The sequence below is a fragment of the Myotis daubentonii genome, chromosome 3, assembly GCF_963259705.1.
Source record: "Myotis daubentonii chromosome 3, mMyoDau2.1, whole genome shotgun sequence".
Lineage (NCBI taxonomy): Eukaryota > Metazoa > Chordata > Mammalia > Chiroptera > Vespertilionidae > Myotis > Myotis daubentonii.
Genome location: NC_081842.1, coordinates 199,786,594 through 199,810,423, shown reverse-complemented (window position 1 = coordinate 199,810,423; position 23,830 = coordinate 199,786,594). Strand labels below are relative to the sequence as shown.

At 58.0% G+C, this 23,830-nt stretch overlaps 1 protein-coding gene across 7 annotated transcripts in view; it reads right to left on the bottom strand.

Moving 5' to 3' along the window:
* Positions 1-20,702, bottom strand: part of COL16A1 (collagen type XVI alpha 1 chain) — a 48,190-nt gene extending 27,488 nt beyond the window's left edge. For 4 of the 7 annotated variants that reach the window (XM_059690405.1, XM_059690408.1, XM_059690409.1 and 1 more), the window contains exons 1-39: positions 20,320-20,702; positions 18,664-18,770; positions 17,269-17,343; positions 17,060-17,177; positions 16,035-16,158; positions 15,477-15,743; positions 14,793-14,873; positions 14,493-14,618; positions 13,679-13,732; positions 13,358-13,384; positions 12,779-12,814; positions 11,755-11,781; positions 10,823-10,885; positions 10,498-10,539; positions 10,330-10,374; positions 10,201-10,236; positions 9,787-9,849; positions 9,423-9,467; positions 9,245-9,340; positions 9,061-9,099; positions 8,179-8,223; positions 8,001-8,036; positions 7,430-7,540; positions 6,992-7,027; positions 6,744-6,779; positions 6,579-6,668; positions 6,157-6,201; positions 5,404-5,439; positions 5,165-5,209; positions 4,755-4,886; positions 3,748-3,783; positions 3,436-3,543; positions 3,022-3,144; positions 2,881-2,934; positions 2,651-2,692; positions 2,311-2,346; positions 2,178-2,231; positions 1,941-2,009; positions 40-93 (exon numbers count right to left, since the gene is read on the bottom strand). In XM_059690405.1, the coding sequence (XP_059546388.1) occupies positions 40-93; positions 1,941-2,009; positions 2,178-2,231; positions 2,311-2,346; positions 2,651-2,692; positions 2,881-2,934; positions 3,022-3,144; positions 3,436-3,543; positions 3,748-3,783; positions 4,755-4,886; positions 5,165-5,209; positions 5,404-5,439; positions 6,157-6,201; positions 6,579-6,668; positions 6,744-6,779; positions 6,992-7,027; positions 7,430-7,540; positions 8,001-8,036; positions 8,179-8,223; positions 9,061-9,099; positions 9,245-9,340; positions 9,423-9,467; positions 9,787-9,849; positions 10,201-10,236; positions 10,330-10,374; positions 10,498-10,539; positions 10,823-10,885; positions 11,755-11,781; positions 12,779-12,814; positions 13,358-13,384; positions 13,679-13,732; positions 14,493-14,618; positions 14,793-14,873; positions 15,477-15,743; positions 16,035-16,158; positions 17,060-17,177; positions 17,269-17,343; positions 18,664-18,736 (2,625 nt within the window). In that variant the 5' untranslated portion in view covers positions 18,737-18,770; positions 20,320-20,702. The remainder of the gene's footprint in view (positions 1-39; positions 94-1,940; positions 2,010-2,177; positions 2,232-2,310; positions 2,347-2,650; positions 2,693-2,880; positions 2,935-3,021; positions 3,145-3,435; positions 3,544-3,747; positions 3,784-4,754; positions 4,887-5,164; positions 5,210-5,403; positions 5,440-6,156; positions 6,202-6,578; positions 6,669-6,743; positions 6,780-6,991; positions 7,028-7,429; positions 7,541-8,000; positions 8,037-8,178; positions 8,224-9,060; positions 9,100-9,244; positions 9,341-9,422; positions 9,468-9,786; positions 9,850-10,200; positions 10,237-10,329; positions 10,375-10,497; positions 10,540-10,822; positions 10,886-11,754; positions 11,782-12,778; positions 12,815-13,357; positions 13,385-13,678; positions 13,733-14,492; positions 14,619-14,792; positions 14,874-15,476; positions 15,744-16,034; positions 16,159-17,059; positions 17,178-17,268; positions 17,344-18,663; positions 18,771-20,319) is intronic. The other 3 variants (XM_059690406.1, XM_059690407.1, XM_059690411.1) reach the window with 3 other exon arrangements.
* Between the last annotated feature and the right edge of the window lie 3,128 nt (positions 20,703-23,830).

Genomic DNA, 23,830 nt, shown 5'->3' with positions numbered 1-23,830 from the left:
GCCAGCTGCGGCTTCCTGCTGCCTCCAGACACGACTCACCGGCATCCCTCTGGCTCCCGGAAGTCCAGTCTGTCCTTGCTGCCCATCACGTCCCTGACGGGAGAGAGTGCAGGGTCAGTGGTTAGTGCTAGGCAGCAGCCAGCCGTCGGCCTGCCTGCAGGGAGGGCGACTGGACAAACAGAGGCAGCACCAGGCTCCCCGGTGCCCAGGTCCTGGAGGACAAGGCTGAGGCGCAGGAGACAGGGAGAGCAGGAAGGAGGGAGAAGCCTGGCATCTCCTCATCGCCTGTGAGTGTCAGATGCCAGGCCAAGCGCCTACCAGAGGACACTGCATGGGTCCTCACCCCCAGCCCTGCAGGACGGCACTGTTCTGCGTCACAACCAAGGAAACTGAGGCTGAAAGAAATGTTATAGGAGGCCCAACAGCAGGGGCGCACCCAGGTCTGTGTGGCTCAGAGTCCCTGCTCTCTCCTCCCCCAGCTCGGTGCGGGCACGCATTCTCTCTATCACAAAGGTCATCTCGGTTGATTTATGGCAGCCCCTATTTCATCCACAAGGAGTCGGAAACTCCGAGAGGCTGTCACTGGCCTCTGGTCACAGCTGGTGAGTGTGGGGCGGGGACTGGGGAGCCCCCTGGGATGAGATTCAGCTCCAGGGAAGCAGGCCTGGAGAGGTCAGCCCGCACACGGGCCTTCCGACGGCTGCCTTCCTGTGGGGCATGCCACCCTCACACATGGACCAAAGGCTCCCCAAGACCGGGACCACCTTCCCCTTCACCTCGGCTTTACACGGGGAGTCCCTGGGACAGGCAGGGAGGGGCCCTGACCGCCAGTCCTGCTGGGCAATGCAGGCTGGCTGCGCGGCCGTGGGCAAGGCCCTGGGCCCCGTGGGCTCCAGAGCACCCTGGAAGGAACCCACCTGTGATTCCCAAACTGGACATGGAATGTCTCTAGAAAAGGTTCTGTTCACTGGGCCATTCTCAACGTTACTAAAAGCCCAAGACAAGTTATACCATTTGCCCACAACCTGGCACGGCCCAGGCTGGCTGAACGGGTAGCATTTCTTTGATTTAGGCTAGAATTATATGCGCTCACAAAATTGTGGCAGGTTCGTGAGAAGTAGAAGCTGGCTGTTATACAGGACTTTGATGAATGAAAATGAGGAACCGCATTTATTGTAACTTAATCGATGCAATTTGTTCAATAGATACATCTTTTAGGACTTCAGACCCTGGTGGGACAGTAATAAAGGGAGGCCTCTGAGGGCTGTAGGTATTGCTGGTCCAGATAGATCTTTGCTGTCCAGTATGGTAGCCAATAGGCACATGTGTCTATTCCAATTTAAAGGAGTTAAAATGAAATGGAATTTAAAATTCAGTTCCCCAGGCACACTAGCTACATTTCCAGTGCTCAGCAGCCACGTGGCTACAGTCTCTGGCGGTGTGGAGCGAAGTGTTTCCATCGTTCTAGGTAGTTCTGGGCAGCACTGGTTTGGATGATCTCTAATGCCTCCGGGGCTTGAAGTGGGGGTGGGGGAGCTAACGTATGGGCTTTGAGTCGGACAGAATTGTGCCCAAGTCCTGGCTCTGCCTCTTCACTCCCTGGCCTTCAGTTTCCTCGTCTGTGAAGTGGGGACAATAATAGCCGTTCCCTTACAGAGCTGTGGGGAGGGCTGAGGGGATCCCTGCTTGTCTAGAGCTTAACACAGGGCCTCAGCACAGTCACTGCTCCCAAACTGGGGGTGATCAGTATTGTCGTTATTCAGGTGCTGCCCCCAAACTGTGTAGTGTTTTCTCCAAGGCTGGGCTGAGCTGAGCTGAGCCTCTCTGCTCCCATCCCCCCTGCTGCTGGATAGCCAGGGTCAGGCCTGTGCCCTCTTCCCAGACACAATGCCCTGGGTCCCAGCAACACCCCCAGCACGGAGCACAGAGGGGACCCTTACCGGAGGCCCAGAGACACTGGCACCAGGGAGTCCCATGGGTCCAATGGCTCCTTTTACACCCGGAGATCCCTGCAGAAGAGAGGGTACAAAGGTTGCCGAGCAATCCAGCAGGTGAGACATACCAGACCGGGTCTCGGGCTGCTCTCATGGGCTTCACTCAGTTCCCATGTCCCCTGTGCCCACGGCCAAGGCACCCGAAGCAGTGCAGGCCTAGTGCCCGAGGAGGCAGAAGCTCACCTTGAGTCCCTTCTCTCCAGCAGGGCCAGGTGGTCCTCGAGGCCCCGGAAACCCCTGCAGGTGGAATCACAGCTAGTTACCCCTTATCCTAGAGTGGCCCCTGCCCCTGCCAGCCTCCTCCAGACAGACGTACCTGCACGCCAGGCAAGCCCGGGGCTCCAGGTTCCCCCTGCAAGTCAGAAAAGGCAGACTGGGCCACACCTGCGCAAGCCAACCTGCCCCCCTGGCAGACCTGGTCTGGGGTGGGCTGTCTGCCAGGCCTCAGAAGAGCACCCCAAGGAGACCCTGAGGGTCAGAGAGGTGGGCGTCAAAACCAAGAGCCTGGACAGAAGCACGGCTAAGGCTGCGGCACAACTCTATCCCAGAGCTGTGCCCGTGAGCGCTCAGGGGAGGGCAGATGGGAGTGGACAGCTGGCTAGTAGGAGTGTTGGGGGAGGGGTGGCAGGCAGGCAAAGGTAAGGCTGGAGACTTACCTCGGGCCCCTGGACTCCCATTCCTGGAGGCCCAGGCTCTCCCTGCAGAGGAAGGACATCCTTGGCTTGAGATTCCCACTCACCCTTGACCTCCTTAACCTCCTCCACCTTCTCCCTACTCTAAAGCTGATCTCCACTCCCCACTCCAGCCCCCACATATCTCCCACCCCCACTCTCACCCACACATACCTGCAGCTCAGCCCCCCCCCCCCCCATATAGCCACACCTACCTGCATGCCCTTCAGTCCTGGGGGCCCTTGAACTCCCGGTAAACCAGGCTGGCCCTAAAAGACACAGGTGGCGCATGGGTCCCAGGGGGGAACGGGCAGCCCAGGTGAGAAAGGACCAGAGGGCAGGCAGCCCCAACTCACCGGTTTCCCAGGCCGGCCCACGCCTTCTGGGCCTGGCTCTCCTTTGGGGCCTGGCTTCCCAGGCAGTCCTGCCGTGTGAGTCAACGCCCCCTGCAGGCTGGGGCAGGCAGTGCAGCCATCACCCTAGTCAGAGCCGGGCATAGCCAAGAGTGAGCCAGGGCTGGCAGCTGGGCCAGCAGGAGGCATGGGAAAGGGGGGTCCGTGTGTCCCTCTGAGAGCTCTGTCCCTCCCCTGCCCCCACCTCAGCCTGGGAAATCACAACAGGCGCCCGACACTCCTGCCCCAGAGAAGAGCTGAGGCGCCCCCACCCGGCGCTCCGGCAGCAGAGGAGGCTCACAGCCCAACCCCCGTCTTCCCCTCAGAACCCTGAGCCTCTTGGTGTTCATGCAACAGACTGCCCACCGCCTGCCTGACCTTCTCTCCTTTCGGCCCCACGGGGCCCCGAACCCCTGGCTCTCCCGACAGTCCCGGCTGCCCCGAGGTGCCCGGCGTTCCGGGGTCTCCAGGATTCCCTGCGTCACCCTGTAAGGAGTGGGGATCAAGGAGGGCAGAGGTGACCCAGCGGGGGCAGGTTGCCCTCTTGGGACCTGCAGGTGCTCAGAGCCCTTCGCTGGGCCTGGGGCTGGGCAGAGAGTAGAGAGTAGGCACAGGGCAATCCGGAAAAGGAGGAGGAGAGGGCATCTGAGAAGAGGCGGTGCCCTCCCATGCCCACCAAGGCTTTCTCACCTTCTGCCCCTTCAATCCACGCTCTCCAGCCTTGCCCTGAGGAGAAAGCATTTCCATGCACTCATGCCGGACCCCACCCTCACCCTCACCCCCACCCCAGTGGCTGTCACTGTGTTAGACCCGGGAAATACAACCCACGTCTCTGCTCTCAGGCACTGTAGAGATTAAGGGCAAAGACTGGAGCCAGACTCCTGCCTGGGTGACCCTGGGCAAGTTACTTCATCTCTCTGTGCCTCGGTTTCCTCATCCGTCAAATGGGAATGATAAAATAACATGGGCTTCTACACTGTAGGGTTCTTGTGGGATTAGATGAGCTAATATAGGTGACGCAGTGCGTGGCTCCTTGTGCACACTGCCAGTGTTTACTGTTATTGGTTAAAGCAGTGACAATAATAATCACCACAGTGGCAACTGTCATTTCCCGAACGCCTAGTGCAGGGGTCCTCAAACTTTTTAAACAGGGGGCCAGTTCACTGTCCCTCAGACCGTTGGAGGGCCGGACTATAGTTTAAAAAAACACTATGAACAAATTCCTATGCACACTGCACATATCTTACTTTGAAGTAAAAAAAACAAAACGGGAACAAATACAATATTTGTATTTGCATGTGGCCCGCGGGCCGTAGTTTGAGGACCCCTGGCCTAGTGTGTGCTAAGTGCTTCACACACATCCTAGGCTTTCCACCACCAGGCACAGGAAACCAGCACAGAGCAAAAGGGACTTGCTCACGTCTAAAGGCTAGCAAACAGCAGACCTGGACTCTGAACCCAGGTCTGTCTGGTCCCAGGTTGGTACTCTTTCTGCACATCCCATCATGCTATGTCCTGGGACCCAAGTCTCTGCTCTCGGATACTGTATCAATTAAGAGAAAAGACCTGGGTCAGACTCCTGCCTGGGTGACCCACCTACTCCCCACTGCCCAGGGAGCCAAGAGACCAGGGAAGTGGGGGGCCCCCGCCTCTCTCCAGCCCTGTCTGCATCCCCCCTGTGAGGCCCTGGAGCTCACCTGTTTTCCTAGCAGGCCGACGCCCGGAGGCCCAGGCTGGCCCTTTTCTCCAGGAGGGCCAGGCAAGGCCAGCACGTGGCTGTCCCCATCCTGAGGCTTGGACAGAGCTGAGCATGGCTCACAAGGCTCCCCCTGCCGAGCAAGGACATGGGGTTGGGGGCCCCAGGCCGGGCTTGGAATCTGGGAATGTAGCCAGGCCTGACATGGCACCTCTAATGGGCAAGGGATATCCCAGGAGAGGTTGTGGAAGAACAGGTAAGAAAGGAAGGTGGGGCCAAGTCATCAGGGGTCACGCTAAGGGCTCAGCTGGGACCCTCAGACATGAGGGAGCCTTGGAGAGCTTGAAGGAGAATGAGATGTGTTTGGGAAGTTTACCCAGGCTGTTGGGTGGGGAATGTCCCCATACTCACCTTTTCCCCTTTGGTTCCTGCGGGTCCCACTGGTCCTGGTGGCCCCTATATGACACAAACAACAACAACAACAAAACACAAAACACGTGTGATGCCCTGACTCTGCCTGAGCCAGGAGGAGGCACCATCCAGGCCCGTCATCTCCCCGGGAGTGGGCAGCACCTCCCACCTTGTCCTTTCCCAGAGCTGCTGCTGCCCCCCTGCCCGCCCGCCCGCCCGCCCACCCAAAGTGCACTTACCGAACTGCCAGCTGGCCCTGCCTCCCCGAAATCACCCTGAGATCAAAGGAGAGAACAGCAGGTCACATGGGAATGCAAAGCTCTAGCTGAGAAACGACAAGTTTGCTTGGAGAGCCGAGTCTGGACATATATTCCAGTGTTTCTCACACTTAACCCTCGCACACCCACAAAACCCCTCATTTGAGTCACGCTGCACTGTAAGTCCAATGCTCTAATTCATATAAACACACATGTTAACACGGGCCCTGAAATCGAGGACCCAGCCGAGAGGTGAAGATTACAGACTTCCTGAGCTCAATCCCACTTCTGCACACCCATGGGACTTTGGGCAATTTACTTGGCCTTTCTGTGCCTCCATCTTCTCCTCTGTAAAATGGGAATAATGGGGTCTCTACCCTATAAGGTTTTGGGAAGAGGAAACAATATATGTACAAGCACTTAGCACAGTGCCCTGCACATAATAAGTAGTAAAGAAGTGTTTATTTTATTATATTATTAGAAGGCCATCTTGAATATTCTTTATTACTTTATATTATCACTAAATTAAAAATACAACATTAAGGAATTCTCTTGGAGAACATGAGGGCTTTCAGGAATACGTTCTTCAACTCCAGTTTGCAAAACATTGATGAATTTATTTCACTGCAAATGTACAGTTTGGTGTCTTGTCTATCTTGTCTCTACTCCCCACCCAGGGCTCCCGTCTCCCTGCTAAGAAGCCCAGGTGTCCCTAACTTCTAATCCAGGCCTCACCTTTTCTCCTTTCAGCCCTGTTGGCCCTGGAGCCCCAACTTTAGCCTGAAAAACAATCAAGTTATAGTGACAGCATCTCTCCCTTCCCACCCCTCTGAGACTCCATGGGCCCCAGTGTCCTCGGAGGAAAAGAAGCCGGCTCAGAATTACACACCCCACAGCCCTGCCGGCAGCTGGACAGTTATTTCAGTTATACAGCTGGGGACTCAGAGGTTCTAAGAGGGAGTTCTGGGGGCGAGTAACCTGGGGCAGTGCAGGAAGAAGGGAGGGACAGGCTGCAGGCTGGGGACACCTGCCCCAGGGCCTCCCCCTGGCCTCTGCCTTGAGATGTGGGGTCCTACGGAGCCAGGGAGGACACTGTAGAGCAAGGCCGGGCTGGGCTGGGCTGGGCTGGGCTGGGCTGGCAGGAAGGAGCCGCTCACCGGAAGGCCAGGAAACCCAAAGCCAGTGGGCCCCAAAGGCCCAAGCTGCTGGGCCCCCACAGCTTGGCTGCAGGACAAGCAGGACTCCCCCTGAAGAAGGAAGAGAAGGGATCAAAAAGGCTCCCAATAGTCAGAGGGGGCAGCCAGGTGACTGGGTTCCCTCACCTTCTCTCCTTTGAGGCCTTGGATGCCAGGGTCTCCCTGTGGGGAGAAAAGGTTTATGGGCTGAGACTGGGCGTGTAGGGGTACGCCCAACGTCCTCGCCACGTATGAGGACGGCCATGTCACACACCACAAGCATTTCAAACACCCAAGTGCCCTAGGGGGCCCCCGGCCAGCAGCACCCCAGAGCCAGTGCTCATCAACCCATGCAGCCAGGCTGAGCTCTCCCACCGGGAAGTCCCTATACGTACCCGATCACCTTTCTGTCCCACTACTCCCAGGTCCTCCTGAAAAAAAGAGTCTGTGAGGGAGTGGGGTGGGGTGGGGAGGCCAGGCCCGGACCCTAACCCAGCCCTGCCCACTCCTTTCCACCATCCCCACCAGCACCCACTCCCAGAAGGAGAGCACAGCCTCGCTCACTATAAGGGCTGGCTCCACATCAGCCTGCCCAAAAGGCATTTTAGCAGTTCCTTAGGAAGCTGCAGGGTTGCCACGGAGACCTGGGTGGCCTTCTAGCCCAGCACTAAACTCTATGGTCCAGCCGCTACTGTGGAGCTAAGCGCCTAGACACTCTGCCCACAGTCTCTCTATGGCCATGAGAGGTACCCAGTCTCTCTGCCCAACTCCACTCCGTGGTGACACCCTCAAGTTCTTTGTGGGGTCCCTCCATGGCCACCCTAGGTACTCACCCTGGCTGGTGCAGGATCACCCGGTTCCCCCTTGGGCCCTGGCTTTCCAGGGAGCCCCATGAAGTTCTGGAACCCTTCAGGCAGCGTTGGGCACACTTCACAGGGGTCACCCTAGAAGAACAGAGAGACCATAAGTGGACAAGGTGGGGCTGAGACCCAGGATAAAACAAGGAGCTCTAGACATTGGGGGGCCAGCGCCCTAGCCCCAACATCAGCAGGAACACTGGAGGGGCTTTCTGTTCAGCTGACTCATTCATTCAACTGATTCCTGGGCATCGCAAAACTGCATCCTCACAGCGGCCATCAGAAAGCCTCGTGCCCCGTTTACAGAAGTGGGAACTGGCCACGGTCATAAATCATGAGTGGCTGAGGCGGGCCTTGAGCCCAGCGGTGAAACTCCCCGGCCAGGCTCTGTGTTGGCAGTCACATTCGCACACTGTAGTTACAAAGAGGGGGCGGGGTCCACTGAGGAAGGTCAGCACCCTTGTCTCAGGGCCCTGGTGCTTAGTGTCACCTCCAGAGAGCGGCTCCCACCCCCACCCCAACCTGGGCAACGCGGCTGAGGACTCACCTTCTCTCCCTTCAGCCCCGGCACCCCTGGCTTCCCCTGTAGGAGAAGCAGTGGCATGAGGGCTGGTGCATCACGACAGGGCCCGGGGACCTAGCCCCACCTCTGGAAGCCTTGGTGGGGCAGGCTTGGACATGGTGGGCAGTGCTCCCCCCACCCCCACCGATTTGGGGTCACTCACAGGCTTCCCGCCAGGACCTTCCTTGCCCGGCACCCCGGAGCTGCCCTGTGGTCAGAAGAAGGGTGAAGGGGGAGGCTCCTGGCTGTGACCTCAGCCCGTCACCCCGTCCCCGTGCAGCCCCCTCTCTGGTGGCAGGAGAACCTGACAAATCTCCCCTCGCCTCCTGGCCTGTCTGGTCAGCGGAGACCCCCTCTGCTGCCTGTCCTCATGTCTGTCTAAGGCAAGTCCTCTGGCTGCAAAGGAAAGGCGTCCTGAGGCCTCTCGGTACCCCTTCCCCGGGTAGTAGGTTGGAACGTGACCTGGGTGACCCCAGAGGAACCGCAGCAGACAGACAGACCACCATTTCAGGGATTTTTGCTCACTGAGGCGCAAGGCCCTAAAACAGCAGTTCTCAACCTGTGGGTCGCGACCCCTTTGGCGGTCGAACGACCCTTTCACAGGGGTCGCCTGAGACCATCCTGCACATCAGATATTTACATGACGATTCATAACAGTAGCAACATTACAGTTATGAAGTAGCAGCGAAAATAACTTTATGGTTGGGTCACAACATGAGGAGCTGTATTTAAAGGCCAGAAGGTTGAGAACCACTGCCCTAAAATGAGCGTGGGCCCTCCCATCAAGGCCCCTCTGGTCATCACTAGACTGAGGGCTGCCCTTCCCGATGTCTGGAACCCAGGCCAAGGCTCCCACGTCGGCGAGCACTGGGAGGGGGACACTCCCCACCGAGGGGCCTGGCTGAGCAGAGCCCAGCCTCCTCAGATGGATGCCTGGCCCCGCTCCCCCCACATGTCCATCACCCCAGCTTTCCCCAGCCCCATTCTCTCTCCTCCCGCCAAGCAGGGGACTCCCCCATGCGCCCATGCTCTAGCCTGTGCTTACCTTGTCTCCTTTGGGACCAGCTGGGCCACCCGGGTCCCCCTGAGGGCAGAAGCAGTGCCAGGGGCCTCACATTACAGAGAGGTCTACTCTAGCCCCTCCCCCAGCAGGACCCTGGGTCTGGCCCCCCACCACTGGCCAGGCAGGAGAAGGGTCTCGGAAGAAAGGAGGGGCAAGGAGTACTCACCGGGATCCCAGGAAGTCCTATACCAGGGGGCCCAGGTAGGCCAGGTGGCCCAGGCTCTCCTGCCAGCCCCTCAGGCCCGACAAAGCCAGGGTCTCCCTGGTCAGGGGTTATGTGGGTGTGAGAGAGCTGCCGCCTCGGCTCAGCACCACTCTCCACCCCATAGACACCCACAGCTCACCTTCTGTCCTTTGGGCCCCATGACACAGATCTCTCCCGGCCGGCCCTGTGGGTGGGTGTAAGAGCAGCCAAGGCTTGGCCCAGACCCACTGCCCACCCCACTGTCCCTCACCAAGCCAGACTCCACCCAGTGCCCCAAGGTCATCAGATGTCAGCCTCAGGGTATTGGAGGTCGAGGCTCTAAGGCCAGGAGTCAGGAGGCCCCCTCCTGGCTGTGACTCCTCAGCCACAGCCTGCCTCTCCCAGGCCTGTTCTGTCTGAGCGAGAGTATCAGGGTGGATTCCGATGGTTAAATTCTAGCATTCCAGACCCCCAGGCTGAGGGATGTGGGGTTGTGGTGGGGAGGGGCTGGGAGCCATACATACATCTCGGCCTGGCTTTCCCATAGAGCCCTTGATGCCTCCGTCTCCCTTCTCGCCTTTCTGGCCCTGGAAAAGGTAGAGACAAAGTGATTGGGGTTGAGGGCAGGGCCTGGAAGAACAAGGGCAGCTCCATCCAGGGAGAGACAATTCCCTTTGAGGCCCAGGTCTCTGCTGCCCCTGAGATTAAAGGGCCTCGTCCCCACAGGAAGGTAGACAAGAACTCCCAAACCAGCCAGACCGCTCACTCTGGGGCCGGTGGCATTTCCCTCGAGGTCTTGATGGGAATTTGGACATGGTGGGATGACTGGGAGTATTGGCGGGTACTGCCAACTCTGTGCCTGATGTCACCTCCCCCCTCATGTCTGCAGATCCCACAGATCTCCCTGCCACCCAGCCCTTCAAATCCAGACCCATTACCTTCTGGCCTGTGGAGCCCGGGAGTCCTGAGGGTCCCTGAGATGAGTTGGGGACACAAAAGAAGGCGTGATAAAGGAGAGGAAGGCTAGGGCCCCACTGCCCCTGCCATACCCCTGGCCCCACACTCACCAAGGCTCCTGACTCCCCCTTCTCTCCCTTTGGGCCTTCTGAACACTGAGCAGGGAGACAAGGTGTTGAGAGGAGCCCAGGGTCCCCCCATGGGCTGCCAAGGGCACAGCCCCTTCCCCAAGGCTAACCCCATAGGGCGCTAAAGCAGGCCAAACCTCCAGCTCTTACCTGAAGCGGGGCATCCGGGGAGATTCGGACACAGTCATTGCCCTGGGGGTAGGGAGCAAGGGATCAGGGGTGGGGCCCCCTAGGAGAGTCTCCCCAGACCTGTTTTGAAGAGGATGGGCCCAGGAATCCCACAGTCCTAGGTGCCCCTAGAAAATAGAGATTTCCACACTAACCCCTAGACAGCTCCTGGCCCTCATCCCTCATTTGGGCCAGGCGGCAGGCTTCCAGCTGAGATGACGGGGATGATGGCTCACATCCCAGCCCACCCCCACCCCCCAGGCATGGCTGGGAAGGGTCCTGCAGCAGGCACGGCTGGGGCACTTACCCGGGCTCCCTTCTCTCCCTTGAGGCCTGATGGGCCAGGCGGGCCCTGCTCACCTTTCCCTCCCTGTGGATGAGACCAAAATGGGTGCTGGGACCAGAGGGGGCACATGGGAGCCTCCCTAATCTGGTCTTCTCCACCATCCACCCCACAAGGGTATGTAAATGAGCACAGCCTCACCCAACCCCCACCACACACACAACACATGGATTCCATATGCATTCAACCACCCGTCCCTCCCAGGCCAAGAGGCTCTAGCTGGCAAATCTATAGTCTCACGCAGAGGGTATCCCTCCCCCACATCCCTGCCCAAGCACACTAGCTCACACGCAGCACCCAGGGACACAGGGACACACGCATGGATGCAAATATGGAGCAGCAGAAACCCACAGAGATGAGTGTCAGGCTGCCTGAGTTCAATTCCTGCTCCTACTGCTTTAGTACGTGACTCAAGTCATGTGACCTCTCTGAGCCTCAGTTTCTTCATCAATAAAATGGGGCCCATGTCAGCAACTATCTCAACGTGTGGTGCCAGGTGTTTATGCTGCAGGTAGAGTGCTTGGCACTGGGCCTAGCACTCAGTCAGCACTCACATGAGGGTGGCTCCAAGAGCTATTACATACTCACAGGTATGCACAAGCGCACAAGCTCACACTTGTATGCATGCGGCCTACCCCATCAGGATTCGGGAAGGTCATGGATGTGCACATGTGTGGCCCACAGCCCGATGTGCAGCGGGGCCTCTGAAAAGGGCAGTTCTTAACACCCTTATATACACCCAACCTTCACTCCTTCCAACACGCACATGTCTAGTCCCCACACACGTACAGACTCAGGTAGCCCTGATAGAAATGCAGCCCCGAGGTGACATGCTATGGGATGGGCTGGGATCTCCGAAGCGGGCAGGAGTGTCCTGCTCTCCATCTGGAACTCACCTGGAGGCCAGAGGGACCCGTTGTGACCTGAGGGGACAGAGGAGAGAGCATTACACCTCAGAGAGGGAGAAGACACCGAGCCCAGAGAGGACAATCCATTTAGCCAGGGTCACACAGCGTGGTGACAGGAACAACACGCTGAATCCCAGTCCCTGATCTGTCTCCCAGGCAACCAGCCGGCTGACTTGGTATCCTAAGGCTGTCGAACTTGCACAGGGGTCCAACCCACCCTGTCCAAACCTGCCTGGCTTTGGCTGGCTCCGACCCGCGGTTGCTAGGATAACATGGCTGCTTGGTTGCCATGGTAACCCTGTATAGCTGGGGACTGCAGCCTTACCAGATTTGGTTGGGGACTAGATGGAAAAAGGGGCACTTCCAAGGGCAGGGGGCTTGGAGCTGAAGGGAGCAGGACTTGTAGCCTTTGTGGACCAATGTGACTTGTCACCTCAGAATATCAGGCCTTGGGGAAGTGGTGACGCATGCTGCTCACGGGAGAGGCACAGTTGGGTACCAGCTGGGCTTGCACTGAGTCCCTCTCCCTTGTCCTTCTGGACCCCAGAGGGAGGGTGGGCAGGGCCAGCTAGAGAGGGCGAGGAGGGGAGGCTTTGAGCCAGCATGTGTTTTGGGGGGGCCAGTGCTGGGCTGTGTCACTCTGAGTCCTTCCCCTTCTCTCATCTTCCAAGACCATGTGGGGGCCCTCAAGCAAAGCAGGCCTGAGTCCTGGGGGAGAGTGCAAAGCTGGGATCTGCAGCCAAGGCCCTGATCCTCCGGCCACCACCCGGTCCCCATTGCACTGGATCCCAATACATGGCCCAGATCACAGTGCGCGAGGCGGCCTTCCATGCAGCCTGGCTGGTGAGGAGGGGGGTGGGGTCGAGCCCGGCTCGGGGAGATGGGCAGAGAGGGAGTGTGAAAGTGCACAAAGACCCCTTGTCCTTAAGCAGGAAGCTGCCAAGCAAACCTCTGAGCAACGCTCACTCCCAGCCAGTGCCCACCCCACGCTGCACATCTCCTGTTCACTCACATTGCTTTCCCGGGCACCATGGACACAGGGTGGGCACTGAAAGGGAAGAACAGGCCAGGAGGTCAGCTCTGAGAGCTCAGGACCACCCATGCATCCCCACACATGCACCAAGCACACAGAACATCATGTATGTTCTGGGCGAAGTCTGAGGGAGCATAAAGATAGGAATCATATCCAACAAGTCTTGCCCCTTAATTCCTACCCACCCAGAGCCAGGCATTTCTCAAATGATGAAACTGAAGCCCAGAGAGGAATAGCAGTGGACTCTGGGTCACACAGCTTGTCAGAGCAGAATGAGGTCTATAATCTGGGGTCCCATGGCCAAGGCCTGGGCTCTCCCCATGATGCCCATGGCCACTTGCTGCCAACTCAGCAGGAGTATCCAGGACTAAACCCCACCCCCAAGGGAAGGCAGAAGACAGACATGACCCAGCACTGATCCCCCAAGGAATGCTGGGAGCTGTGTAGTCATCCCACACCCCCATGCCCAGGCTGCAGTGCCCCAAAGCCTTGTCCAAAGGGTTCATGCTGGCACCTCTTCAACCGAGCTCTTTTTGCCAATCTAGATGGGAGGCTTACCTCATCGGGGGCTGTCTCCTGATGGGCCTGGGAAGAGGGAGGGCATGGGGGTGGGCAGGGATTGGAGGGGATGAGGCACTGCTTCTAACACCCCTGCCCAAGAACCACCAGGAGCAGGTGCCCTCAGTAGTGCCAGGTACTGTGTCTGCCTCACTCCCATTCATCCTTCCTTCTCAGAGCTGGCACCTATGTGTCTTAGCTCTGTCCAAAGGGGGCAGGTGGGAAGAGTGTGGGAGCAGAGTCTCTTATGCAAGAGGGCACGGGGGCATGGAGGGCAGACTGAGGGTACCGTGGGCTCCTCCCCCCACCCACCATCTCTACCTTTGTTCCCCTTTCTGCCTTCTGGCTGATTCTTCCCGTCAGCTGGGCATCCACCTGGGCAGACAGAGTGAAGGGGAGCTGTTGAGGAGAGGCAAGTCTGGGGCCCATGCTGGAAAGGGGTACTCAGACAGGCGGCATCTGGCACCTCCCAGGGCATCAAGAGCCTGTTCAGGCCCCTGACACCCCACTGACCCCTTCCTTTCCCCCCACCCACGTGATGTCGGAGAAAATGAGACCGTGAATCAATGAGATCCTGTGTTCCTGCAGCCAAAGGCTGGGCATGATGCCCAGTGGGCAGGGAGGTTGCCCAGTCGGTGGGTGGGGCTAAAAGGGGAACTGGGCTTCAGGCTACCCCTAGAGAACCTGTGAATGAGCAGGACAGCTGGCCAGGATGCTGGGTGCAGAACCAGCCTGGCCTTGACCGGGTCTGGGCCCAGGAGAGTGAGCAAACCCCAAGGGAAACAGTGTGGTCTGGCCTCTGGCCTCAGGTATTCCTGTCCTGGAAACTGCCTTTGGTTACAAACCTCAATCTTGCCCTCACCAGGAGGGCCTGGGGTGGCATCAATGAGGGTCTGGGTAGTGCCAGAGCTAGATGGGCACAGCTCAATGCCAATAGGCAGGCAGGCACAGGGTCATCCCATGGGCTGTCTCTCTGCCTCCCTGAACCCTATAGGAATGGTACACACACAGGCAGACCTCCAGGGCCCTCCCCACCCCAGGTACAACTGACTCTGGGGCAGACCTCAGTCAGGTTGGCTGAGGAGTGGTCTCCCTATGCCTGCTGGGCCCATGTCTGCCTGCCCTGCCCACCCACCTTGCTCCTTTGAGGTTCCTCCAGGCAGAAGCAGCGAGTGTAGACCTTGCCCTCCGTCTGCGGGTTGATCTCGATGAGCTCATTGCTCTGGGTGTCCCGGCGGGCCTTGGAAGTCTCTGGAGGGCACTGCCCAGTGTGAGGGAAGGGCTGAGTTCAGGACAGAAGGCTGACACCACCCTTCACCCACTCATCTTAAGATTTCTAGGCATCTCCTCCTCATCGCCCACCTCCAGCACACTGTGCCCCTCCGCAGTGCCCCATCACCCCCTCCCCCCGCTGTGCCGGGGCCGGGCCACTCACCCCTCCCGGTAAAATCTCACAGCAGCCCTCCTCCAGCACCAGCTCGGGGTCGCAGTAGATGTGTGCCTGCTGAAGGTCAAACTGCAGGGGACACACAGTCAGCTTCACTCCATTTTAGCAGCTAGTCCTGGTCCCCAGTGAGGCACGGAGAAGGCTCTGCCCTAGGATTTGGTCTCAGAGGGTTTCTAGTCTGGCCTGGGAGACCATCAGGAATATCGCTGTCACCAAAAGGAAACGACACTGCGTGTGCAGGGAAGAGGGAGAGGAGGGAGAAATGTTCACCTTGGCCCAGAGAAACGGGGAGGAGGAGGCTGCATTCCAGCTGGGCATGCAGGACCAGTAGACCGTCAGCATGCAAGGAAAAGCATTGCAGGGGGAGCTAACAGCACAGGCAAAGGCATGGAGGTGTGAAAGTCCTAGGTGAGTGGACGGCCAGGATGGAATCGAGAAGAACAGAGCTGCAAGGAGAGAGGTCAAGGAAGCCGCCACTGCGCACATTTATAAGGACCAGGTCGGAAGGGCCTTGAATGCCAGGTGACTGTGTTTAGGATGCATCTGGGGGGCAGTGGGGAGCCAAGCCAGGATTCTGAGCAAGGGAAGGACCTGGTGTGAAACAGATTCCAGGGAGCTGGCTCAGGCTCCCAGAAAGCGGGAGCTGGGGCCAGAGCCCCACCTCGCACTCACCGAGACGGGCTTGGCCTGCTCAGCATCCAAGCCCAGAAAGACATGACCCACAGGCCGCACGGGTCGCCGGGGCCCCAGAGGCTGGGAGGAGGCTGAGGTGCAGTCCACATGCACGGAGGCCACGCGTTCTGCCACGCTCAGCTGCAGCTTGTGCCAACGCAGGTCAAACAGCTGGGGCACCGAGAAGGTGCAGGACACAAAGTCGCCGTCGGGGCCCAGGGCCCGCAGTTCCAGGCTCTGCTCTTGGCTGTTCACTTCCAGGGAAATCTGGGGAGAATTGGGAAAGATGCAGGACAGAGGATCAGAGCCCCGGGACCACCGCATGGCACAGTTAAGGGCCCTCAAGTTCATTTCACAGGAGAGGAAACTGAGGCCCAGAAAGGGAAGAACACTGGCTGGGGTCAAGAATGAGAGAGGTGCTGGCGGGGTGGGGGTGGCCTTGAGGGTGGGCACTGGGGTGTAGCGGGGCGGCCCCAGACATCCCCACCTGGGACAGAGCTGGGCTGGACTAGTGCTGCTCTCAGCCCCAAGAGCAATAGGTGTAGGAGTGGAGCTCACCTGCGGGTACCCTTCTCCATCGGTCACTTGAAACAAATACCACGTGTTCTGGTGGGTGTGTTTCTTCAGCAATAGCGTCAGCACCAGGGCGAACTCATCGGGGAGGCCCCGAGGGAATACTCGGCTGGGGACAGAGGAGGGAGGGTGCCCAAGGCTCAGGGGAGAGACCACCTACTGCCCACCCTGGGCCCTGGGGACTGTTGAACCTACACAAGATACCTGCAGGCTCACACGTTCAAATACACACCCATTCATTTACAGACATTTCTTGAGTGCCTACTATGTGCCAGGTGTGGGTCTGGCTGCTAGAAATGACAGTAGTGGGAACACAGAGGAGGTGTCTACCCTCATGGAGCTTTCAAGCCTGACGGGGCGGGAGGTGATGGGGGGAGCAGACCATAAACAAAGAATCCCCAGAAAGACTATTTCACCATCTCATTACAATAGTGGCAAGTGCTTCCAAGGAATTCAGGATGTCCTAGGGAGAAGAACTGGGTGTGTGTGTGGGGGGGGGGGGGGGAGCAGGGAAGAGAGACACTAAAAAAAGATGAAAAGCGTTCAGTAGGACTAGAGAAGCAAGAAAGAAAGAGGACCATTTTGGGAGATGAGGTTGAAGAGGTAAGCAGAGGCCAGAATATCCAGGGATTTGTGGGAGTTTGGACCTCTCTCTCTCTCTCTCTCTCTCTCTCTCTCTCTCTCTCTCTCTCTCACACACACACACACACACACACACACACACACACACACCCTCTTGCCAGGTTCCACCCCCATCCTGGGGTCCTCATGATACCCACAGGATGCAGACCTGTCCCCAACCACTGCTAACCAGAGACAGGAGAGGGACAGAGTGGGGGCCTGGCAGGCACCCCGTCTTTGCCCACCCTGCAAGCCCTAGGAGTGGAGACCAGGGGGTGGGATAAAGTGACCCATGGGTGCTGCTAGGCTTAGCACCTTCACATCCAGCATTGCTGGTGAGTGTGGCTGAGATCAGTGTGGACTCCCAGCGGTCACCCTGGGGCCTTTACCGTGTGGGCTGGGTGAGCGGGGTCGCCCCCAGCCGCAGGATGAGAGGCCCATTGGGGTTGCGGATCTTCTTGATGGCAGATGTCTTCATGAAGTTGAGTCGGCGGATGAGGTTGAAGCCTGCAGGGGAGACACCAAGTGTGGGGCAGATGAGTGCAGGCCACTCCAGAAAAAGGCAGAGGGGGGACAGCAGGATGAGAGGGGCACTCACCAGTCACATTGGTCGATAAGTCACTTCTGTGTTCCAACTTCAGTCCTTCTTGCTGCGAAGGTGGGCACTTCTCACCTGGAAGGAAAATTGATGTGCGCGGGTTAAGGTAGCTGTACAGCCAGGCTCTTGGGGATCCAGGAAGGAGTTTATATTCGCCATTCCGGACCTTTAGCCAGGCTGTGCCTTGGACCAGCTATCAAGGAGGTAAAGGCTCCCAGAGAGGGGACAGCTTACTTCAGGTCTCCGAAACCCTGAGGGGACAGGCGGGTACCATGGGCCTGCCTCCTCCATAGGCCTGATTGAGCAGAAGTGTTGGGAGAGGCGTCACAACAGGAGAGATGGGGGCGAGAATCACAAAGGCCTTCCCATCGATACAGATGTGGTAGCTGGGACAGGACTGTGAACACAGCTCCTGGAAGCTGCACATTGGACTCCCTGGCTGCCTGGCCGGAAGAAGACATCTGGATCCCTAAGCCCGATGACTCCACTGGAGCCTCCCTCCCCCAGGTCTGACCAGAAAGATTATCACTGTATTCAACAGCAGCAGCAATGGGTGAGTCACCCCATGGCAATGGGCCCAGATTCCTTACAGATGTTGAAATTCTCTGCCCCATCCCCCAGGGGACCCGGTGAGACAGAGGAGAGCAATGCACATGTGCACACATGCAGAAACACACATGTACACACACAATTCACAGGCCGTCACGTGCTCCCAGATGCACACCTCTCCCGCATCAGCCTCCTTCGGCTGGATTTGGGTTCCAGTAGTTCAATTTCTACTCAGTTAGGAGGCTGAACTACCGAGCCCAGAGGGCACCCAGCAGGGCAGGGCAAGTTGCCCGGTCAACTTCCTCTGGCTTTGGGCCTTGGAAAGCTGCACCCTCTGTCTCATCCAGCGTCTGGGCCTCAAGGCGGGCCCTTTATCTGAGATCCAGGGCCAGCCGTGGAGGAGGAGCACTTGGCTGGAGGATGGAGTCTCCACCTTGAAAAGGATCAGAGGGGCCTGGGTCGCTTTCAGGATGCAGCTTCCTTTTGTAGGAGAGCCCACTGCCTGCTCCTCTCTACCCCACGGCCCTTCCAGCACTCTGTGCACAGGAGAGGTTTATGTATCAGGGAGGATGGGTTGTCTCACACACAGAGACACAGGAATAGGCACAGATGCACAGAGCGACTCTGGGATGCAAACACAGAGAGGCCCAGAGACACACAAATATGCAGGCAGACACACACACACACTCTAGCTCACCTGGCACAGGCCCACGTGCACAAACACCCCAGGCCACCCTGCACCCAGCCTCCAGACTCTCCTATACATGCCCACACGGCCCAGGTCACATAGGTACATAGGACCTGGCACCTCAGGGATCCAGTCCCGGGCCTCATGTGTCATCTCACCTGTATTTGCCCCATGGCTGCAGGTGGCCCAGAGACCAAGCAGCCACAGGCCAGGAGCCCAACATGCCCACATCCTGGCTCAGAGAAGCCGGCCACAGCCGCAGCACCTGAAAATCACAGAAACCAGGGAAGTGGATTGCTGAGCTCACGCAGCACAATTCCACATGTGGGCAAGTAACAGCCAGCCCCTGGGGCCCAAGCACTGGTCTGGGGTGGCAGGAGGTCTGGCCAGGCATCAGTCCCTCTCAGAGGCCCAGCCACAGGCTTTGGGCTACGATTTGGACCAGGTCGATATTGAAAATATTTAACCACCGGTATGGCATGGACAGCAACCAGCCAGAGCAGAATGCTGGCAGGAGCACAGCGTCCAGGCGGCATCTGGCTGTGCCGGCGGAGCGTCGCTGGACGGAGGAGACATGTAGGGATCCTAGGAGGCCAGGCCGATTGGGAGAGTGAGGGAGCTGGAGGCAGGGGCTATTCACCAATACACTTGGAAGTATTTCAATATTTTATCGATCTGTGCGCTGTATTTGTATATACTAGCCTGGTACCTAACGAGCTGCACCCAGCTCAGCCAGGAGGCCCTGCTACAAGGTCAGGGGCTGACAACTGGGCTGTTTCCTGGCAGGCATCACAGGGTTGTATGTGCGCCAAGGAAGCCTCCCCGCTGGGTACAGTGAGCGGGAGAGCAGGTCACCAGGGCTCAGGTTGTTGCCAACCTTCAGTGCTGATGGATGTTCATCTTTTAGTTTTATTAAACCCTGGATGGATGGACCCAGATAAATCAATGCAGGCGCAGCCAGCAGCCAGCAGAGCCATACATCAGCCAGCCTCCCCCAAGACTCAAACACACACACGCAGAGTCATGCATGTGTCAGCATGACACACAGATATACACAGGATACACACACAGACACATATATGCCCATATATGCATACAAGCCTACCTGTACACAGGCATGCTCACAGAGATCTATGGTCACCAACATACCCAGACACAACAGCTTGCACATACACACGTGTACACAGCTAGCCTATGAATGGCCTTCCTATTGGGAAGTTCTTATGCAAGTCTGACCTCATTCCCTCCGGCTGTAATGAATTCTATTTCTCCTCCCTCAGCCCTGGATAGGGAATGAGAACAGAGAGGACTCCCTCACCTCAATATATTTGGAGATAGGACCCCAACCCCCTTCTTCCTGCGGCAGAACTGTTCTCCCACTTTATTCATCATCCCCCATTCTGGGGGTGTGCACATCCCATCTCTCAAACCCAATCCTGGCCTCCCCCTCCTTCCAGTCAATGGAAGGGCTGCCAACTGTTTTGAGATGTGTGAATGCATGTGGAGGCGTGAACATTGATGTATTTGTGTCCCCTTCCCACTCCTGTCTCTGGCCTCCACTCCCCGGGCCCCAGCCAGAGCCAGGGGCTACAGGGACAGAACCTGCCAAGAGATGATCCCACCCCAATACAAAGGCACAGATCTGAGGGTAGGGAGAGGCAGAACTGGGACTCAGTTCAGAGCTCATCCCCTATAGACAAGGCAATTGAGACCCAGAGAGGGAAAGCCACTCGCCCCAGGTCACACAGCAAGTCAGGGCAGAAGGGACCCTTCAGCCCAGAGCCAGGAAGCAGCCCACTCCGCCCCCTACTTACCGTGGCGGGAGATCCCCCTACCTCACTGAGAATCCAGTGCAGCCCGGGGCAGCCAGCCAGGGGGAGCAGGGCCTGGGTTCCTCAGGCCCACGGGGTGTCCTCGATCACTTCTGGCTGTCCTCGGGTCCCCAGCGGCCCAGGTCCTGAGCTCTTGGGGCTGAAGGCTGCCCAGGCTCTCGGCCTGCCTGGGACTGGCGGGACTGCCGGCCACTCCGGGTGGGGGAAGAAGGGGAGGTTCTAGGGGGCTGGGATCAGCCAGGGCTGCTAATGGAACACAGCTGGACCCGCCCCGCCAGGCAGGAGGAGGGCGGGAGGGCCAGGAGGGGGCTCGGCAGCGGCAGAGGCTGCAGACGCACAGCCCGGTTCCTGGCCTGGCTGTCCTCCTAGGCCCGCCCTCCCAGTTCCCGCCAGGTGAGCCAGCCAGCCAGCCAGCCAGCCAGCAAGGCGGGACCCTGCGTGCCCAGAACTGCCCTCCCTGCAAGGGGGCTCTGGGGGCAGGTGGGTGGGTGGGGAGGCCGGCCCTTTAAGAGCCAGGCCTGAGCTGGAAGGGCCTCCCTGTGCCACCCCCTTCTCCTTTCCTGGCTGGGCCTCTTGATGGCTGGGGTATCTGGGTGGAGACCCTCCCCCCACCACTTCCATGGCACCCGTGACGTGGCTGCTGCCCAAGCCTCCTTGGTCAGCTTTTCCCAGTTTCTTGTCCTAGCATTTCTCGTAAGTCTGTTTCTAGGTCTGTCTGAATTGGGGGGAGGGTGCTGCCCGCCCCCGCCCCCACCCAGGAAGGGGAGTTTGAATTAACCCCTTCTGCTCTGGCCCTTTTCGTTATTCTTCCTTCCTCCAGGCAGTTAGCAGGGCTCCAGTCCCTGTCCTCCGCTCTGCGGCTTCAAACACACCGTCTACCTCTGGCTGCATTTCTCCTCTGGAACATAGAATGATGGCCCATATGCCTTACCGGGCTGTTGTGAGCAGGAAACGAGTTAACATCTGTAAAAATGCTTACTACTGGGTTTGGCACCAAGGAGGAGCTCAATAAATATTCACTGTTGGGATCATTATTATTGCGAACCAGGCGGGAGGCGGGGGTGGGGTGAGGGGTGAGGCTGGGATTCAAGCTTATACCCAGCGATGGAGAAGCGTTGCTTTATATCCAGGATCTGGGGAAGCAAGAGGAATTGAGGCTGGGTGAGAGACTGGACTTCTGAGGAGAAGGGAGCAGGTCATGTGTCCAGTTCTGCCCAGAGGCAGAGGAATTGTCAAGGTGGCCCTTCCAAGGGTCTCCCCCAGAGGCAGCAAATTTCTGGACACCAAGGCTGAGCAGCTACAGAGACGTGGGTTCAAGAGGCCCATGAGTGGTAGGAGTGGTGTGGGGGTGAGGGGGACCAACTGGTTTGGGGGGGCTTCTGTAGAAGCGACATGGTGTAGCCCTGTGGCCCCATCTAACCCAGGATTTCCCGCCTCCAGAGCCAGAGGCGCTGTGTCAGCGGAAACCCCAACCACGGCCACGGAGGCGCCCGGCTGTGGTCCCTGCACGGAGCCGGCCCAGATGCGGCTATGACAGTGGTGGAGCCTGGGAATCGCTGAGCTCAGCAGGCGGGAAGTGGAGGGGGTGCAGCCTTCTGGGTGCTCCGGCCTGAGGGGTGGGTAGGCACAGGCCAGCCTGGCCAGAGGGAGCTGCCCCAGTGGTGGGCAGTGGGGAAATACTAGGCAACACAGCTAGGTGAGGCTCTGTGTCGAGAAGTTCACGTAAGCTAGCTCCTTTATTCCTCACAACCACCCAGCAGGGAGAATTCTATTCTTATCCCCATTTTATAGATGGGGAAACCTGGAACATAGGAACACAGCTTGCCCCTGGGTAGTGGGTAGTTGGGCAGGGACCCATGCCCAGCTAACCTGGATTCATAGCATAAGTTCCTAACCACTGTGCCACTCTGGGAAATTCCTCCCTTCATTCCCCAGATCTCCCAGGCAGCAGGGGATGGCTGGACCCAGAGCTGGAGGGACCTGAGAAGGGGGAGGCCAGATACCTTCCCACAGCACCCAAAGGTGCTCACCAAAACAGCCAAGCCTGGGGCGCTATACCTAGATATACTGGCACAGGCACAGTCTAGAAATGAGCCCATGCCCCTTCCTCCCTCCAACACATATGTACATACATCCAGAAGCATGCAGTCAGATATGCTCTATCATGACATGTGTGTGTAGACTCCACATGCACATGTAGGCACTCATGTTCATATGCAGACACATGTACATACATAATACTCCTCCATATAAACAGATACACACACAGAAACACCAACTCAAACCCAGGTGCACAATTCTCAGAATGCATGCACAGAGCACTGCAGGCACTTGGACATACACACATGCATGCCCCCACAGACATGTGCACACACAGACATACACACAGAAACACACACATGTTCCCACAGGCATAATTACTCATATATGCAAGCAGAGAAACCTGCAGACCTACAGCACATACACAGGTGGCCACAGACACAAATGGCTCTCACAGAAAACTCCCACTCAAACATGCACACATGTACATGCATGTATGCCTATAGTGAGGCTGACACATGACATGCATTCAGCCCCAGAAATCCCTGCATGCCAGCAAGCAGGGTATCTGTGGGTCTGGGCTCAGTGCCCTCACCCCAGATGGCATTGCCACAAGGTAATCAGCACTACTAATCGCCACCAGCTGCCCTAGAGCCTGCTGCCACTGCCGGGTGGGGCTACCAAGGCCTCCTGGGCCGGGAGTAGTCTGCCCAGATGTCAGCAGTGCCCAAGGGCCAAGCCACCAGACCGTCCCCGCTGGCCAGTGGGGAATCCCTGCCTGGCAGCGGCAGCACCTGGGGCGGGGGTGGGGGGGGAGTAAAGAGCCAAGACAGGGCCTGGTCCCGGACAGGCCCAGGAGCCCCCATACAGCCAAGCAGAGGCGGTCTGAAGCCCTGCCTGCACACATACACACCTGGGCCCTAGCGTATGTGCACACACACAAGCACACAAGCACATCACACATTCCAAACAGACCTCTTGGTTATTTCTCCATAGATGTGTTTCTCCCTGTCTACCTCATTCGAGTAAATGCCACCATAATTCACTTGGATGTTCAGTCTAAAAACCTAGTCATCACTGGCTCCTTCCTTTCTTTCAACCGCCGCCCCCGCCCCGCTCCCCCCGCACAACCACCACCATCCTATTGATTCTACCCCAAAATACAGCCCGTATCCACCCACTTCTCCCCACCCTCGCCCAAGCCACCACCCTCTTTTGCCCGGATTATTGTAGGAGCTTCCCAACTTCCATTTCCCACCCAGCAGCCAGCAGGACCTTTCCAATCTGTAGCTGTTGATTTTAGGCTTCTGCTTCCATCTTCCCGGTCTCATTTCACCCATAATACAAGCCAACGTCTTTCCCTGGCCTTACCAAGTCCTTCATGATCTGGCCTCTACCTTCCTATCCAACACCTCACCCAGAAGCTGCAGAAGCTGCGGCCCCGCCCTGAATT